Here is a 12455-nt window from a genome sequence, read left to right as displayed (position 1 = left end):
CTATGCATGACAAATATGCTCTCAGGTTCTCTTACTTCAGGACTATTGTTTACTTTGAAAACACATATGTGATGGGGTGTATCTGGCTATATAAGGGGGTGAGATTCCCCTTTCTCTCTTCACAATCTCTTCCGCAGATTGCCTGTGATGCCCACCACATTCTGGTTTAATGCTTATTCAAACATAAGTGTTTTCTTTCTCTACTACCTTTGTGGAGAGGATTTCTGAGTTGGGAGAGATCTTGTTTTTAGTTGTATTTCCCAAATAATACATCCCAGTTCCTAAATCATAGAACAATTAGATAATAGAAGACACCACCTTCAGGCTGAGAGAGGAGTGGCCAAGGTATTGCATAGCGATAAATTTTGTAAGGCATGAAAGGACAGAAAATTCTTTTGTTTGGCTTCTGACTTTCAAGTGTCCTAAAACTTTCATCTCATTAAATTTTTAAAAATCAAAATAGTGTCTGGCCCAGAAAGGAGAGGCCTCCCTAATTTTAGCAAACCATAAGACAGATATGCCTACACCAAAAGGAAAAGAGAAACTTCAAATGTTCCTAAATACTGAGTACAAAATTGAGTTTTGAAGCAAAAACAATACCATAATTATACCCTGTGATTCCTAGATGATCTCTCATGACGCATCCCACTGTACTCCTGCCACACACTCTTGTGGTCATGGCCTGAATCTTGGCATTACCAAATACATATTGCTCCACCACAACATTCACGAAAGCAGATGATACCTGACTCTTCTGCAATGTCCTATCAGTTCAGTTTGCTTACTCAATTACACCTACTAACCTGTTTCTCATCTCCTTTGAAACCTCTGGCCAGTTGTGTATTTACTTTCTATCAGTCTCTCATCCCATGTTCTATCATTACTGTACTGGCCTCTCATTATGCACCTGAGGCTCTGTAGGCCACTCGTGCAGCAACTCTGATGCCAATAACTTTAACAACTTTACCCCATTTCCCTTCTATAAGCTTAATTGTACCTGGACCTCTTAGCACTTAGCAGTGTTGGCAAAATGGGGGGGGGGATCATATAAGATAGACTGATACCACTATAAATTCATGACCCCCAAACTGAATTAGACCATAAACACTGCCTAACAACATGACTGTCATTCCCTAGTCAGCTCACACTTCATTCTTTCATTTTTTAATTGTGATTTTAAGAAATACATAAGTTTACCATATTAACAATTTTTTTTTTTTGGATTTAGTCGATTTTATTTACAGCTTGTTTTTTTTACATTTCAGAGCATTACACAATTACATTTTCTCATTTTCTGACCTGCAAACAGATACCTTAAATGGAAATATTTTTTAAAAATTATCAAACTAGGTACATCCAAAATGCAACAATTACATATATGACAATTAATTCACAAAGTGTAATTTACCAGGACGTATCCTAAGAATTTAGGAAGAGCCAGTCAGGAGAAATCTGACCAAATTTAGCAATCAACTGTTTACATATCCAAAGACAAACCTATCTAACCTCCCAAACCAGAAGTCTGAAAGTTTTTGTTAAGTCCCCACTGGACAAGAGAGCGAGCGATGATTCAGACCTAGCCAGCCTTGACAGTCTTAATCCCAAATACTGGGCTATTTCCCCAGTGTGCAATTCAACAGCACGTATTAACAATTTTAAAGCTCAGTAGTGTTAAGTATATTCGTGCTGTTGTGCAACAGATTTCCAGAACTTTTTCACCTTGCAAAACTGAAACTCTTATACCCACTAAACAACCCCTTGTTTTCACCACCACCCTCCTAGCCCCTGGTAAACACAATTCTACTTTCTGCTTCTATTGTTGACACAAATAATCAACAATCAAACTATAATAAGGAATAGAAAAGAGTTTTATTAGAACCAAACTGAGGACTATAGCCTGGGAGGCAGCCTCTCAGTAGCTCCAAGGATCTGCTCCACTGAAGCACGGTTTTCAGCACAGTTTCAAACCTTACTATTAAAACAAAGAACATACATCAAACATGACAGGGGTACATTCCTTCAAGGTTTCAAAAGAGACAGATTAGTATGTACTCAATGAGACAGCATAACCCTGGTGTCCGGGAAGGGAACCTTATCTTCAAGAAAGTGTTAATGGATGCCACAGGAAGAGAGCTATTTATCCTTATCTTCGAAGAGGACATTCTTTATCTTAATGGTTAAAGTAGATGTGCTGTATAAGTGTTTGACAGGCCATAAGTCAGGCTGTGTTTTAGTTCACACAAAGTTCAGGCAGAACCACGTATAAGCCAGAATGACTTCCCTATACTGCAATATGTGAAAAACTTCTCCATCACTGAGTGTGTCACATTCACTCTTCATAATAATTTCAAACCTTCTCCCATTCTTCGCTCTCCAGAGATTCTCAGCAGACTACCTCTTTCACAGAAATGGGAACTCTCAAATTACAACTGCCATATCTACAAACTGGCTTCCATCCCCACCTAAGTTTCTTCCCTTCTTCCTGTTACAAAGGAAGTGGTATTTCCTCCTCCTATCCAAGACCAGTTCCCTCCATCTGTCCTCTGAATCCCATCTCTTTCAATCTTCTGAGGAAGTTCACCCTTCTCATCCTTTCTTTCCTTATTCCTTTGCTAACAATCCTATCAGCTGGTCAAGTCTCTCCCAGGAACAGTAAAAATAACAAAAATTTCCTGGACACCACACCGGAGGCTGAGCCTACCGAATATTGCCTCTGCCAAGATTCATAAAAACGTTTAACCTTAATGACTCCATTTTCTCATATTCCACTCATCCCTTACCCACTCTCACCTGGCTTCAGCCCCCAAACCTCACAATGTGGTCTCAACGGTCTTTGTATTGCTACTGTCAGTGAATGTTTTTCAGGCTGCGTTGCACGACAGTGCTGCTTTTCAGGCCGGAAGGCTTGCCCCTTTGGCGTGACGTCATATGGCAGCGCCGGAAGGAGAGGGCGGGATTTCCGGCTGCGGGTCTCGGGTCAACGACGGATACTGTGTAGAGTGATAGTTAAGCTGTGGGTCAGGTGCAGCGCGGATCCGTGGGCAGCATTTCCTGGCCGAATCCTGCGTCCTCTGGGGTTCCTTGTGGTTTACACCGGCGGGAGCCACTGTCTTTGCACTCCTGGTACGGGCGGGTTTCGTGTCTCCCAGTGTGTGTGGTGAGGTGGGAGGACGCGGGAGATCTAACATACGCATACTGGAACTTGTGCGCTAAGAAGGCCCACAGGTAAGAGGAAACCCAGTGATTTAATAAACTATAAGTACAATACCTGGGACGAGAGCAGTGTTTCCCAAAATGATATCCTTGTTCCCCTTTTAAATATTTGGGGGTTTTGTTTCTTTGATATCCTAAAAATATTTACCAGTTACAAAGACAAAACTCAAAAGACTTTTTCCGTAATCAGTGTTTGTCGTATTGGGGCTGAGAACTCTCGGTTAAATATTTCGAGGATTCTAAAGGAAAATGTATTTTCTTTAAAAGGTGTCTGAACGTGTTTTAAATGTGAGAAGCATTGACCCGGAGTATTTAATCGAAAAATACTTGAATGATAAATGTGAACTATATACTGCCAAACATTGGGTTCGATGTTAGTATAAATACAGTCCTTGTCCTGATAAAGTTTACCACATAGTGGGGCTAATAAGTAGCCAGGGCAATTACAGTGCAGTGTTACAAGCACTATGGTGCAGAAGTACAGGGTGCTAAAAGAACTAATAGGAATACTTGATCTAAAGTTTGAGGTGACAGATAGCTAGAGATGTAGCTGAAGAGGTAAGCAAATGGTGATTTTGTGAAAAACTTTATAAGCCACATATATAAGTTTAGACTTTAACCTGGCAGCAGTGAGTTTAAAAATACACATTGAGGATGATGTGAGTGTATTGATCAGATCTGCACTAGCTCCAAATGGCTTAGAGATGAGGGAGAGCAAATCTAGAGGCTAGGAGATACAGTTAAGAAATGAGGTTGAGGGAATTCCCTGGCGGCCTAGTGGTTGGGACTCCGTGCTCTCACTGCAGAGGGCCCGGATTCCATCACTGGGTCGGGGAATTAAGAGCCTGCAAGCTGCGCGGCGCAGCCCCTGCCTCCAAAAAAAAAAAAAAGATAAGAAAATGAGGTTAAAGAGAAGTGACTGGATTAGAGAAGTATTTAGAAACTAAATGAATATACCCAAATTAGGAATGGAGGGGTGTGAGAGGGGACAGTTATGAATGACTCCCAGTTTCTGCCTTCAGCACATGATGGATAGTAGTGTCCTCCCTGAAACAATGCAGAAGGAGAAGCAGATTGGGAAGGGAAGGGAGAGAGATTTCAGTTTGTTGCATTTGAGGTGTCATCTGATACATGGTGATCAAAGTCAAGGAGGTAGATCAGAGTTCATAGGGAAAATGTTTAGATTGAAAAAAGGGCTAAGGACAGAACTCAGAAGCACATCGACCTTGTGTGTGTTGGGGGTGTGGGGGGAATGGATCGGAGCATCATTGCACAGGTCAGAGACCCAGGAGCATGCAGCGTCATTAAATGAAGCCAAGGAAAGAAGGAACTTTTCAAGTATTTTAGTTGCATTTTGTGAAAGTTGAATTCCTTTTTTTGCTTCAAGTCCAGCACTAGTTTCACGTCTTTAAGCATCTTCATTGTTTTGTGGACATCCAGACCTTTAGGATAAAATTGTGGAGCTTATATATATTTGCCCTAATTTTGGATATTTTGTTTGGCAATAACATTATTTGCTGTAAAGTCTAAATTGGAGAAGGGAGGTTTTATTTTTTTTTAAATCAGTAGATCTCTCTGTATTTCTGTTTTGAAAACATATAAGGGCATTGGTACAGCAGCTGCTAAGTGCTTTTTACTATTTGCCACTTTCTGTAACTTTTCTGCCCTTTGTCTTCATGTATTGCTTGTTAAGGATCTTGTGTTTGGGTCTATATCTGGGCTTAATAGAAAGTGGAGAAGAATACAGCACCATAATCTCAGCCATATAGTGGTACATAGCTTTGTTATCCGGTAACATTGATCTTCTGGGTCCCTAGATACAAATCTGAAAAGGATCTTCAAGGTATCCTTTTGCCTAAAACAAAAGTGAAGTTCATGTCTAAAATAAGAACCCAAATAAGTTTTAAACTTTTTGCCTAGTGAATGATCACAGGCTCTAGGCCACAGGAGTCTAAGAAAAATTAATGGTGCAAAAATAAGTTGGACTAAGATTCCACTTTATGTTTCAGAAATCGATTGCATTTTGGTATCTCAAATTTATACTTGCACAGTTATTTGAGAGGTTTTTAACTTTCATTACATTTTCTTTTTTTATAGGGCTTTTCTTACAGGCCTGTTTTCCTCAAAATGAGTGTCAGTATCACCTTCTTAAGACCTTTTGCCAGAGTTTTGGTGCCATTTACCCTCATAGGAAGAAAAGGGTTTTATATTCAACAACTCTGCAGAGATACATGTCTTCCAAAATACCAGCTGTGTCCTATCCTAATAAGGAGAGTACATCACCTCCTGAAGAGCTGGAGTTGGATAGGTGGAAATTACAATGAAATCTAGTGTGCAAGAAGAGGGTGTTTCAACAGTCTCAAGTAGCAAGGATGACGATCCTCTAGCTGCCACCAGGGAATTAATTGAGATGTGGAGATTGCTTCGCAGAGAAGTAACCAGAACACATCAGTGAAGAAGAGCTCAAACCGTTTATGGAATGTGTTTCTAAATCATCAAAAAGAAAATATTTAAAATATTTATATATTAAGGAAAAAATGAAAAAAGCCAAGCAAATAAAAAAGGAAATGAAAATAGCAGCAAAAGAACAATAAAAAAGATCAGCTACCAGAAACCACTAGGAAGATAAACAGCAAACTTTCTGTTTCTACGACTTTGGGACAGGAATATGGATATTGCAATGGGCTGGAAGGGTGCCCAGGCCATGCAGTTTGGACAACCTTTGGTTTTTGACATGGCTTATGACGACTATATGAAACCAAAAGAACTGCAGAATGCTGTTTCCCAACTTTTAGAAAGTGAAGGATGGAACAGAAGAAATGTTGATCCTTTCCATATTTATTTCTGCAGTCTTAAAACAGGTGGTGCCTACTATAGAGAGTTAGTTAAACGTTATGGAGAAAAGTGGAACAAATTGCTTTTAACAGCAACAGAAAAGTCTCATGTAGATTTATTTCCAAAGGATAGTATTATATATTTAACTTCAGATTCTCCCAACGTTATGACTACTTTCAAGCATGACAAAATTTATGTAGTGGGATCTTTTGTTGATAAGAATATGCAGCCAGGCACATCCCTAGCCAAAGCAAAACGGCTGAAGCTGGCAACAGAATGCCTTCCATTAGATAAATATTTGCAGTGGGACACTGGCACCAAAAATCTCACCTTAGATCAAATGATACGTATTTTGTTATGTCTGAAAAACACTGGTAGTTGGGAAGAGGCTCTGAAGTTCGTTCCTAGGAGAAAAACATACTGGTTATCTGGAGATTTCTCAGCATTCTCGAGAGTTTTTCAACAGAATGAAGTCAAAGACTTTTAATTCATTTCCAAGAGGCTCTGTAGATAGACACAGAAAAGGTAGCTTGAATGAGAATATTGACAGCTTAAAAAAGTAATGGATTAGGATTACAGTTCTTTTTATTTTTTTCCCAAAATCAGCTGAATTTTTAGGAAGCCTCTGCTGACGTAGCACAGTAATACTCACACTCCCTGTTTCTTTTTTTTTTTTTTGAATTTTATTTTATTTTTTATACAGCAGCTTCTTATTAGTTATCCATTTTATACATATTAGTGTATAAATGTCAATCCCAATCTCCCAATTCATCCCACCACCACCACTTAGGAATACAGTTCTGTTAGTCTGTTTCATCCTGAATGGAATTCACTTGCTCTTTCTTTTAAAGGTTGTCTTTCCAAACTAACTGAAGTATTATCTTTCTCCATTAAATATCTTGTAAAACTTTGGAAATATATTTTGTTTACTGTAAAAAGAATCTTAGAAAGTAAAAAGAGTTGTCCATGTTTGTTTGAGCCCAGTAAAATAATTGTACCATTGGTGTGGCTTTTTTATGACTACTTTGAGTCTCAGACTGCATTTCCTTTCTTAATGTTCTTTTAGCCATGACAACAACTACCCTTTCATCGAAAATTGATGAAACTTCAGGTGGCGGTTCATTTATTTAACATTTGGGTACAGTGCTGGGCATGTCATAGGCACTAAGGTATATCGTTTAACTGAGTCTTGGTTAAAGAAAAAAGACATCCCTTGGCATGTCATGAGATTGGGCTGTATAATGAAAATATGGGTTTGTGGTGGGTAATGAAAAATGGGTTCGTGGGGATAAAGCTCATTTCTTGTCCTCTTAGAAGAAAAGGGTTTATTTGAAGAGTGTTACTACAGCACTTCCCTGTTGTAATGTAGATGGCTTTTGTTTTCAAGGAAATACTTCCTTTTTTCCAGCCATGTGATTTGAATGGAAGCTGCCATATTTTTACAGACCTTGCTCCCCTGGCCACAACTGATTATCTCAAAAAAGACATCTCACTCAGGGCTTCCCTGGTGGCGCAGTGGTTAAGAACCCGCCTGCCAATGCAGGAGACATGGGTTCAAGCCCTGGTCCGGGAAGATCCCACATGCTGCGGAGCAACTAAGCCTGTGCGCCACAACTACTGAGCCTGCACTCTAGAGCCTGCAAGCCACAACTACTGAAGCCTGTGTGCCTAGATCCTGTGCTCCTCAACAAGAGAAGCCACCGCAGTGAGAAGCCCGTGCACCGCAATGAAGAGTAGCCCCCGCTCGCTGCAACTAGAGAAACTGCGTGCAGCAACGAAGACCCAATGCAGCCAAAAATAAATAAATAAAATTAAAAAAAAAAAAAGACTCAAGCTTTGAGATGGGCATCTGACTTTAAGACAGGCCAGTCAGAATCCTTTTACAGATTTTTGGACTTCTCAAGATAGCCTGTGTTAATTCCTTTGTAGTGGTTGAACTTTGAGAGGTAGGAAGCTCTAGTGGCCATGCCCTTTTCTGTGAAGGAAGCCAAGCATACAGAAATGAACTTAGGAACCATATTCGTTGTAGACTTCTTGCACCGTTAAAATGTTTGAAAACATGGGAAATAGAAATGTATGGCCAAATGTTTCTACCTGGTTTCTGAATTGGACATTAGCATGAATGTGGTATGCTATCCAATACATTTCTTAAAGCAGGACTCAATCTTTTACCAAATACTAAGTACCTACTCTGTGCCAAATAGTTACTGTGCAGTTTACATGAATTTAAACAACTAAGTTTAGGTACTATCATTAACACCTTTTTTATAGATAAGGAAAATTTACTCAAAATAATTGAGCCTTTAAGTATCGTCTCAGAATTCAAAAGGTCTGTCTGACTTTAACCTATAAATTATGCCCTCTATAATAAGGCAAGTACAAAATGCAATGGAAAAACAAGAGATGCCTAACCTAAACTCAGGGGATCTGGAGAGGCCTTGAAAAGGTGATGTGTAAACTTAGAATTGATGAGAAGTGCATTATGAATGAATTTCAACTCTTAAGACCCTACTGAGTAGCAAGGTGCTAATACTTGAGATACATGGAAAGTAAAATAGCGTAGTGGTTAAGAAAAAGGGATTAGGATTGCCTGACAGGATTGGCACTAGAGGAAAGCAAACAAGGCTCCTAGTGCACCTCACGAGTCTCCTGTGTCCCAGCCCTGCTCTCTGGGTTCCAGCTCCACCCTTACGGGTTCTGACATTGCCTACATTGATTAATCTCTTGAAATTTCAGTTTTCCTCATCTATAAAAAGGATATTAGAAATGGTTCTTGACTCATATAAAACATTTAATATGGTGTCTGGCACATAAGTGCTAAGTAAATATAAACTAATTAATTCAGACTATATTCAAAATATATAGAATTTCTAATACGGTATATGCAAGTTATTGTGTCCCTTTGAGGAATACATTCGTATTTCTGTGTAACAATATGCTAAGGTAAACTGGAGAAGGCCTGTGCGCAGCAACGAAGACCCAATGCCGCCAAAAAGAAATAAGTAAATAAATAAATTTATTAAAAAAAAATATGCTAAGGTGTTTCAGTGGTGCAACACTAGAATTTTTCTTCTTAATTATTTTCCTTCGCAATAGCCAAGCAGTAACTGATTTCTACGACTGCTGCTCTCTTATGTAGATGAATCACAGTGGCAAGCTCATCCACAGTTTGAGCTCATACTGATTTTAATTTTACAAATTTTTTTGAATTTGGAATTTAGCAGAACCTCGGATACTGCTTCAGTTTCTCCAAACTAGATGGTCTGATTTCCTGGGCGTGAATTAGGAAGTAACAGCTTTTCTCTTTATCTTAAACACCCAATAATTTATTCTATAGTATTCTTTCTCTTTGAAGGTAACTTGTTTCCTATGGTCTAATCATCTTCCCCTTCTTACCTATTAGCGACATGTTTTCATGTAGTAACATTTCTAGTTCTCTCCTTTGCTCTTTTCAAACATGCTACCAAATTCCCAGCTTTTAATAATTAAACAATTTAAAAAGAAGTCTTTGTTTGCTACTATTATCCCTACTGTATTACACAGTTCAACTTCTAAGCCAGATCCTTCAAGTAAGTATTCAGAACACAGTTTCCATTTCCTCTACACCACTGCTGTTAATAGAAATATAATGCAATCCACGTATGTACTTTTAAAATTCCCAGTAGCCATGTTAAAGATAAAAGGTGAACTTAATTTTAATATATTTAACTGATATGTCCACACTATTATTTCAATTTGTATTCATTATTAAAAACTAATGAGATTTTACATTCATATTCAATTTTTCAAACTAAGCATTCAGAATCTGGTCGTATTTTAATGGTTATAGCACATTTTTTTTTTATATTTTAATTAATTTATTTATTTATTTTTGGCTGTGTTGGGTCTTCATTTCTGCGCGAGGGCTTTCTCTAGTTGCGGCAAGTGGGGACCACTCTTCATCGCGGTGCGCGGGCCTCTCACTATCGCGGCCTCTCTTGTTGCGGAGCACAGGCTCCAGACGCGCAGGCTCAGTAGTTGTGGCTCACGGGCCTAGTTGCTCCGCGGCATGTGGGATCTTCCCAGACCAGGGCTCGAACCCGTGTCCCCTGCATTAGCAGGCAGATTCTCAACCACTGCGCCACCAGGGAAGCCCTATAGCACATCAATATGAATACTAGGCTACTCTCGCCTTCTGAAATGGCCCATACTCTGTGGAGTATATGTCTCCCAGCACTGCTCTCATTTTCCTAGATGACCCCGTGCCCTGGGGCCACCTCTCGCCTTTTGAGACAGCTCATACTATGGAGTGTGTATCTCTCTAAATAAACCTTTTCATTTTAAGAAAAAATATACGAATGCTAAATTTTCAATTGTTAAAGTAAAATGCAATCCTACCAAAACGACAGAATTGTGTTTAACAAAAGCTAACTGCTTCGGTGTTTTAACTTAAATAACATTGAGTTCAGTTCTTCAGTTGCACGAACCACACTTCAAGTGCTTAATAGTCACATGTAGTTAGTGGCTGCCATGTCGAACTGTGCAGCTTGAGTACTGCTTGATAAAACTGTGATCTGTGCTTACGTAAGTTGTATTGTTTCCAGCCAGATTCAGTGGCCACTTTTTACTAATTAAAAAAGACCATGAATATCTCACTGAACTCTTCCCTCCTGAAAAACTTCCTTGATTTCCATATCACAGCAATTGTCTTACTTTTCCCAGTCTAGCAGGTTATCTTCCTCATTGGCTCATTCATTCATTCAGCAAATGTTTATTGAGTACCTACTACATGCCCAGAAGCATTTTAGGTGTTGGTGATACAGCAGTGGGAATACAAAATATTCCCAGCCTTCATGGATATAAATTCTTGCAGGCAGAAAGGAGACAAGACATAAATAATATAAAATGTCAGATGGTAATAATATGAAGGTTAAGGGAGAAAGGGGAATGCTGTAGTGGGGAGGCATTATACCATTTTATACAAGGTGGTTGGGGACTGTCTTCTAAGTAGGTTGCTCACTGTGCAAGAACACCCATACAACCCTCTCCAAGCCATGCACTCTGGGCAGGGCCATGTTTGCTAGAAGAAGCACTGTTTCTTCATACACAGGTACTATCTGCCATTAAGCCAAGTGCTTAAAAGATTGCACCCAATAACAGGGTATCCCTTTTCTAATTTGCACAAAGACTGAGAAGATGACATTTGAGCAAAGACCTGAAGAAAGTGAGAGTGAGCTATGGCGATACGAGGAAAGGGAATTTCCAGTAAAGGGGAACAATGGTGCAAAGGCCCTGAGAGAGGGTTCAAGACACAAGGAGGCTAATGTAGCTGAAGCAGAGTGGTAAAGAGAGATAAAGATGAGGTCAGAGGAGTAGCTAGGGGTCTGTCATGTAAGCCTCTCATTGTAAGGACTTGGTTTTTATTCTGAATAAGATGGGAAGATCAGATGGTCTTGAGCAAAAAAGTGACACGTTCCTGATATTTTAACAGGATGACTAGAATGCAAGCTCCATGAGGGCAGGGATTTTTTTTTTCTGTCCTTTTTAACATTTTTTAAAATTGCCTACTCTTTCTTTCCTTTCTTTCTTTTCTTTCTTTTCTTTTCTTTCTTCCTTTCTTCTTCCTTTCTTTCTTTTCTTTCTTTCTTTTTCATTTATTTTGGCTGCACCCGCGTCTTAGTTGCAGCACACGGGATCTTCCCTGTGGCATGTGGACTCTTAGTTGTGGCATGCGAACTCTTAGTTGCAGCATGCATGTGGGATCTAGTTCCCCAACCAGGGATCGAACCTAGGCCCCCTGCATTGGGAGCGTGGGGTCTTACCCATGAACTACCAGGGGAAGTCTGTAAAAAAATTTTTTTGTTGTTGAAGTACAGTTGATTTACAATGTTGTGTCAATTTTTGCAAGATCTCAGTTCCCCAAGCAGGGATTGAACCCGGGTCTTGTCAGTGAAAGCCCAGAATCCTAACCACTAGCCACCAGGGAACTCCCTTTCTATCTTATTTACTGCTGTATCCCCAGGACTTGGTACAGTGCCTGGCACATAACAAGCACCTTAAAATTTATTAAGTCAATCAATCTGATTCATTTTAAAAGGGTCACTTTGGCTGCTGTATTGAGATGAGAGAGAGGGACCAGCTAGGAGGCTACTGCAGAAACAAAGGTGAAAGATAATAGTGAGTTGGACCAGGATGGTGGCAGAGTAGGTACCAAATACCAAAGAGATATTGGAGACAATGAGTATAAACAATCCTTTTAAAGAGTTACTATATGAAGGGGAATAGTAATAAGGAGCTAGAGGGAGTTATGAGATCAAGAGAAGAGTTTTTAATTTTGCTATAGTTGTTTTGTAGATATGGGAGATATAAAGCATGTATGTTTGCTGTTGGAAATGATCCAGTAGTTGGCGGGGTGGGGAGGATCTGAT

General features: G+C 39.5%; 1 protein-coding gene across 1 annotated transcript; it reads left to right on the top strand.

The window, feature by feature from the left end:
* Positions 1–5314: 5314 nt before the first annotated feature.
* TRMT10C (tRNA methyltransferase 10C, mitochondrial RNase P subunit) lies at positions 5315–7050 on the top strand. The gene is given in 7 exon segments (XM_036849497.1): positions 5315–5395; positions 5398–5526; positions 5529–5650; positions 5652–5803; positions 5805–5846; positions 5848–6460; positions 6462–7050. Coding segments are annotated over 7 exon segments (1263 nt in total). The 5' UTR covers positions 5315–5340; the 3' UTR covers positions 6612–7050.
* The last annotated feature ends 5405 nt before the right edge of the window (positions 7051–12455 follow it).

Source organism: Balaenoptera musculus, chromosome 4, assembly GCF_009873245.2.
Source record: "Balaenoptera musculus isolate JJ_BM4_2016_0621 chromosome 4, mBalMus1.pri.v3, whole genome shotgun sequence".
In the NCBI taxonomy this organism is placed as follows: domain Eukaryota; kingdom Metazoa; phylum Chordata; class Mammalia; order Artiodactyla; family Balaenopteridae; genus Balaenoptera; species Balaenoptera musculus.
The sequence above is the reverse complement of the archived record's forward strand: the minus strand, read 5'-3'. Positions and strand labels throughout refer to the sequence as shown.